The sequence below is a fragment of the Babylonia areolata genome, chromosome 29 (genome assembly GCF_041734735.1).
Source record: "Babylonia areolata isolate BAREFJ2019XMU chromosome 29, ASM4173473v1, whole genome shotgun sequence".
Lineage (NCBI taxonomy): Eukaryota > Metazoa > Mollusca > Gastropoda > Neogastropoda > Buccinidae > Babylonia > Babylonia areolata.
In genome coordinates, this window is record NC_134904.1 from 21,311,033 (window position 1) to 21,318,532 (window position 7,500).

The 7,500-nt window shown below is 40.5% G+C and overlaps 1 protein-coding gene across 1 annotated transcript in view; it reads right to left on the minus strand.

The window, feature by feature from the left end:
• The window catches only part of LOC143274707 (glyoxalase domain-containing protein 4-like), a 25,566-nt gene that overhangs the window by 15,781 nt on the left and 2,285 nt on the right, over nt 1-7,500 (minus strand). The window contains exon 3 of the mRNA XM_076578608.1: nt 4,563-4,683. Coding sequence (XP_076434723.1) covers nt 4,563-4,683 — 121 coding nt within the window. The remainder of the gene's footprint in view (nt 1-4,562; nt 4,684-7,500) is intronic.

Genomic DNA, 7,500 nt, shown 5'->3' on the forward strand with positions numbered 1-7,500 from the left:
TGTGTGTGTGTGTGTGTGTGTGTGTGTGTGTGTGTGTGTGTGTGTGTGTTAAGTGGAGAGAGTGTGTGCATGTGTATGGGTATGAATGTGTGAATGCGTTCGTTTTATTACTTTTTACGATGTTAATGATGATGACGGTGATCATTCTTCATTGTAGTAGCAGTAGATGCAGCAGTGTTAACAAAAAATTATTATTGTTGTGTCATTATCGTTAATGTTGTTATTGTTATTGTTGTCACAAGGACAGATTGGAAGACTGGACGATGCCTAAAATCTTTATCCTTGAGTAATAAAGTTTTTGAATCTTGAATCTTGAGTCTTGAATCCCAGTGGAGTAACTGATTCCATCACCATCAGATTTTTTGCACAAGTAATACATGGTTTGTCGTTATCACAGAAGCGGGACAGTCACCACACAAAATAATGACACTGGTCACCACATGTTCTGCCATCAGGCAGAGAAAAAGAATTGTAACAAAATGAAAATTTTGACAGAACAGTATGGTACAGTACAGTACAGTACAGTGCAGTGCAGTGCAGTGCAGTACAGTACAGCGCAGTATAGTACAGTACAGCGCAGTACAGTATAATACAGTACAGTGCAGTACAGTGCAGTGCAGTACAGTGCAGTGCGGTACAGTACAGTACAGTACAGTGCAGTACAGTACAGTAGAGTACATTGCAGTATGTTACAGTACAGTACAGTACAGTGCAGTGCAGTGCATTACAGCACAGCACAACACAGCACAACACAACACAGCACAACACAGAACAACACAACACAACATGATCATAATACAACACAAAGAAGGGTTGCACAATGAGAGGGGCTATCTGAAAGCATGTAATACTTCCTCATTGAGAGGATACACCTGCTTCTGACTGAGAGCATTCTAGTGTTATCCACAGATCATTTTCCATAAACCTGAGCGTCCTTACTGTGATGCACACTGAATGGGCAATACATATACATGTCTATCGCCACACGGAACAGCTGCAAAGCAAGGGTAACCAAAATTCTTCATGACATGTCACTGTTCGATCAGTCTTTACTCCTTTCCAACATCACTCCGTGTCGGTGTATACTGTTATTTCCAGTAACCTAGATATGTTCTTTGATCAAAAGGAGCACACACATACACAAAATAAATTCTTATCTTAATCTTGACTGAGCAAGCCTGAAGTACCCCCCAAAATCACAGAGAAATGTGTTGTCAGTGTATACAGATTCAATCTTTTTTCTTCGTTTTTGACCATGTGCAAACTTATATGGGTTTGATAATACAAAAATTTGCATTTTGAATTCTGTTTTAACCCTTTGAGCCCTGAGTTCCTGAGCAATTTTAACCCTTCTGCCTGAGCTCCTGAGCCAAAATTTGCAAATAACTGGTATCAAACCCTTTGAGCCCTGATCACCGCTTTACCGGTGGCAGAGAAAAATGACATAATGCCCGGCCAGCGGTTGAGCGGTGCGTAAACACTTGAAGCATGCACAGTCTCAACCTGGCCTGTCAGGGCAGAAATCAGGGACAAAACGTGCGAGAAAACAACTATACACAACGCAGCAAGTAATTGATATGCTTGATGATTTATCAGAAGTAGAGTATGACAATGGTTACTCTGATAGTGAGGTGGAATTCGAATCAGATGATTTTGCTACAGATAGTGATGTTGAAAATGAATCTGAGCATGCAGAATCAGTTGATCAAAGGAGGCGTGTCAGGTTGAGACTCTGCACGCTTCATGGTAGAAATCGATCTTTTTTATCCAAAGCACATGCACTAAACACAGTGAAAAGGCGCGGCCATGTTGGTACTACGTTCGCTGACGTCAGAATATTACGGTTTTTCTGATTGGTTCTTCAATATAAGTCAACCAATAGCAAAACACGACACAAGTGTTTACGCACCGCTCAACCAGTGGCTAGGCATTATGTCATTTTTCTCTACCACCGGTAACGCGGTGGTCAGGGCTCAAAGGGTTAAAGGAACTGATATTCAATGTCCAGTCTCTGATGAATGCATGAGAGGTGATGTCACTTTGACAATCAGGGATTTTCTCGGATAACGTGTACATCAAACTATACTGCCTAACACCAGAAAAAAAAAATCAGATGCAGAATTAAAAAGTATCATAATATTCATTTATCATTCATTCATGCTGCTCCTGATGGAGGAAGCTGGCAGAATGGTTAAGACACTCAGCTGCCAAAAAAAGAGTCTGTGATGGTGTGGGTTCGAATCCCGCTCTCACCCTTTCTCCCAAGTTTGACTGGAAAATCAAACTGAACGTCTTGTCAGATGAGACAACAAACTGAGGACCTGTGTGCAGCACACTCTTGGCAAACTGAAAAAGAACCCAAGCAACAACAGTGTTGTCTTCTGGCAAAATTCTGTAAAAAGATATCCAGTCTGATAGGTACACACACACACACACACACATATATATATATATATATAATATAGGCATGCTCTCAAGGCCTGACCAAGCGTGATGGGTTATGCTGCTGGTCAGGCATCTGCCCAGCAGATGGGATGCAATGTATACGGATTTGTCTGAACGCAGTAATACCTCCTTGAGAAACAGAAACTAAAACTGAAACTCATGCTGCTCATTTATTACTTTAGCTCTGCAGCTGTTTCCTTGGGAACAAAGGCCCACATGTCAGGCTCTAGAGAATGTAAGAGACCAACACCCCCCTGGCCCCAGATAAGAGAGGCATTAACACATTCTATCCCACATCATGAGTCCTTTATAGACACCATGGAATGAGGAACTGTGTCTCAAGCCCTGCTTTCAGTTGTGCTGCACCAAAACCAGTTTGTCTTGCTAACTTCCTTCAATGATAAGAGTTCACTCCACCAGAGTCCCTTTGACATGACTGTGCACTCGCAGAGACCATGGAACTTAGAACCCTACTTTCAGTTCTACAAATAGTAAAGAGTGGTAACTCTCTCCATTACACAAGGTACACAACTTCAAGTCAGTGATGCTTACGCTACCGATTCAGCTAGCACACAGGTAGATAAAAGGTACATTGGAACAAACCCAGACACTTCCTCAAAAAAGGAGGCATAAATAAAAGGTACATTGGAACAAACCCAGACACTTCCTCAAAAAAGGAAGCGCCAGGCCTGTCCTCATACCAATCATTTGACATGTGCACACAGCAGCAAAGACAGAAGAAATGTGCAAACATAAATTAGCTTTTATTCAAGACTGGCATAGCCTCTTTAATCCTGAACAAGCCACACAGAACACATGGACAATACAGATACTGACAATATTCCTGTCTGATCTTCATTTATTATGGAGGGGAACACTACTTTGAGTTCTGTTTTGTTTGTTTTCATTTGTTTATTACAAGTTTTCTTCAATTTATTTACACTTTACACATGCTTCAGTAACCACTTAACAACATATACTCCAAAGCTGATGATAACCCATTCTGAAACAAAATTTTCCTGATTGGTTTACTGACGCTTGAAAATTACTTGTGGTCTGGAGTACCGCAGTTATGAGATTGCTCACTTTCACTGGGGATAAAATGAGCTGAGAAATCATGCAGAGTACCTGCCCATCAATCAGAGACATCCAATACCACCTTCCTGTCACCTGCCCAACAACACACACGCTGCCAGACACAATGTCCCTCAGCACAATGCATCCATTCATTCTTCGTTCTCATATGCTTGTTGATTATCGTTTCTCGTGCAGCTGTTTCCAGGTCAGTGAAAACTCACATCTATTGGGTTTCGTACCTTTGAACACAAGGCTTGACAGACATTTCACATTCATGATTATAAGTCAGATTTTAAAAACTTACCACTGCAGTGAACAACCAGAGCTTTGGTGTGTTAAAACATTTTTTGCTTATTTTGATGAACAGAATCTGGACACAACTTCCAATGTTTTTACTTTTATTGCAGTGCTTTTTTTCTGATTCATGTTCCCTGCTCCACATGACCAACACCACCCTTACCAAAAACACACAGCAGAACTGAACTGGATCCTCAAGCATTCCTTTTTTGTTCCCAGAGCAGACATATAATCAGATCACAACATGAAAAATGGAAATTCTAAGTGAAAAAAATCGTTAAAAAGTCTATAATTCAGAGAGAACAAGTCATAAGAATGTCTATCACACAAATTACAATGTGTGAACTAAAACAACTAAAACAACAACAAAAACAACAACAACATACACGCACAAAAGACAGAAGATCATAATCTGTAATGTAATTAAAATCTTGCTGTTTATTGGTCGTTTTCACATACCCTCTAGAGGACATTTTTTTTTTTTTTTTTTTAAAATTTTTTTTATATATAATTGAAAGCAAAAAGTGATAAATATAATCAAATAGTTTTCAATGGATCAAAATACTCATGATTTCAATTTTCTTATTATAGAATATGTTTGTTGTCATTGTTTAAAAAAAAATGTCTCTATTATATTTCTTGAAAATTATCATGAGCATTGTGTGTTTGGGCAAATAACGGACAAGCAAATAGACCTAACGAAACAGGGTGGGTGAAATGACAGACCAGCTACAAACACATACCCTGAAATCATTGCCAAGTCTGTAGGAGCCAATGCCATAGTTGTAGGTGAGCTCCACCACAAAGTGAGTGTCCTCGGGACCATAGCCCACCATGGACTTGCTCCACTTGCCGTCATAAGGCCTGCACAAAACAGTTTTTGCTTCCTCTTGTACTTGAACGTTAGCGCACGCAAGCGCGCGCACACACACACACATGTGCACATGCAAATATGCATGCACACAACACACATTATCAAGAATCAAGTCAGAATAGATTTTTTCATGGTAATGTAATGAATATTATAGAACTCCCCCAATCCCCCCCTCACCCCCACCCCCACACTTATCTTTATGCACCAAAGGAAAACTCTGTGTAATTCTTTTTTTAAAATCAGATTAGCTTTTTTTCATGGTAATTCATACACATTATGGTTCCATCCAGAAGTGTGTGCGGGTGCAATTAATGTGTATGCTGACAATGCAGTGTTAGTTCTATCTCCCTCTCCTTTTTACACACACACACACACACACACACACATGCAACCACTTCCCCAACACCCCACCCCCATCCCCTGCACACACAACCACACACATACACTCCCCTTCTGTTCACTGCTAAGCCATAACCTTAAAGTAAACATACTGTTTGAGGAAGTCTTTCTTTAGACAGCAATTAATCTTCCCTGACTCTGTCCAGCCCTTGTGAACCTTTGAACACTGACCACTGATAAAATATCATGTTATCACAACACCACAGCTGACCGATCCAAACTAGGGACAAGGTCTCCACAACATCAGACAGATGACTGCTGACCATAAGGATGATATTACCAATTTTGTATTTATTGTATTGTATTGTATTGTATTGTATTGTATTGCATTGCATTGTACTGTATTGTATTGTATTGTATTGTATTACATTGCATTGTATTGAATACTCAGCTTATTTCACTTATTGACATAAGTTTACAGTTGGGCCAACAGCAAAGTGAGAGCTGTATTATCATAATCAATGGTCTCTCCATTGCAATGGGAAATCATTTAACGCTTAGTCTTTTGTGAAGGACTATGACTCTCAAACTAGGAGGCAAAATTGCACTGGGTCTTAATGCTGCAGCCTTGGGGGCTAGTTGGCCTTTAGGAAGCACCCCAACGCCGACTGTCCTAAAACCCTCTTGGCAGAGAGAGTGGGGATGAAACTTGGGCAAGACACTCTCAACTATAATCAAATTCCAGCCCAGATAGTTGGGACAGCAATTCCCTCCTCTGCTGTTCTGATGGTCATAGTCAAACACAACTGACTATCATATATATTGTATTGCACTGTATTGTGTTGCACTGCACTGTATACTTTTCTTTTTGCCACAACATACTTTTCTGTATGTAATTCAGACTGCTCTCAGCAGGGAGAGCATGTCACCACAGCGCAAGAACAATTTTCTTCTTTTTTTTGCTGTCTGCAAGTGTATCTCTTGTACTATCAAAGTGGATATTTCAGCAGAATTTTTCAAGGGGCAGCCCTTCTGTTGCCATTGGTTCTTTCACGTATAAGCCAAATGCCTGCTGGAAATGGGACCTCGGTTTAATGCCTCATCTGAAAGACAAACATCTTGACTACAACTCAAACCTATTGGAGGCAGGGGTGGGGGTGTGGGTGTGTGTGTGTAGGGGTGGTGGTGAGGGGGTGGTAGGAATCCTGGTCTGTATACATATGGGACTCAAACTTGTGGACACTTGCTTCCTACACCTTATATATATATATCTGATAGTCAGTCGTGTCTGACTATGACCATCAGAACAGCAGAGGAGACAACTGCTGTTCTGACTATTTGGGCTAGAATTTGATTACAGTGGAGAGTGTCTTGCCCAAGTACATCCCCACTCTCTCAGCCAAGAGGGTTTTTGGACAGTCGGCGTTGGGATGGTTCCCAAAGGCCAACTAGCCCGCAAGGCAGCAGCACTAACAGCCAGTGCAAGTTTGCCTCCTAGTTTGAGAGTCATAGTCCTTCACAAAAGACTAAGCTGTAAATGGTTTCCCATTGACTGGAGAAACCATTGATAATACAGCTCTCACTTTGCTGTTGGCCCAAATGTAAACATATGTCAATCTGTGATATAAGCCGGGTGTTGGGCCTAAAAAGGTGAGGGCTGGTCCGGGATTTCCTTCACCTAGTCTGGCACATAACCACTGGACCACCCACCACATACAGATGACACACCACAGTGGACTCTTTTCACTGCTGCTTCCAAGCTTTGTGTTGGGTTGTCATTCTTTGCTTTGCCTCTGACAGCTTTTTGATTTTATCTACAGTGCTAGAAAGATGCAACACAAGGTTTTTCTTTCTTTTTTTTTTTTCGAATAATTTGCGCTCAAAGGCATGCCTGTGTAGTGCATGGTTGTGAACAATGTCAAACAAGCCCTTCACACACATACACACACAACAAACAACACACACACATGCACGCGTGCGCGCGCGCACACACACACGCGCACACACACGCACACATACATAATATACACACACATAATATACACACATAATGTACACACACACACATATATATGTGTTTATCGGGGTGTCATGATCAGTGGCAAGCATGCAACGCACTGAATGCACACATATGTCTACTAATATATATAAACATACACTATACAGTTACTGATTGAAATGTATATCAGCCATTAGCAAAGCGTAAACAAAATGGTAGTAATGATAATAATGATATAAGAAGTCATTGCTGCATTTCAATTTTTTTCAAAACTCAAATTAATGTTTATTATTCTGCATCACACAATGGCAGATTCAGGTCATGCAGTCTAATGCATAATCAACATAAAATCTGAGTGCGCAAGTCTGTTACTAGACACAGCTGGCACCCAAAATAAAAATGAAGAATGACATTTCTAATTTTTTAAAATTTTCTGAAAGGTCAAAAAAGAAATAAACCGGTTTTTTTT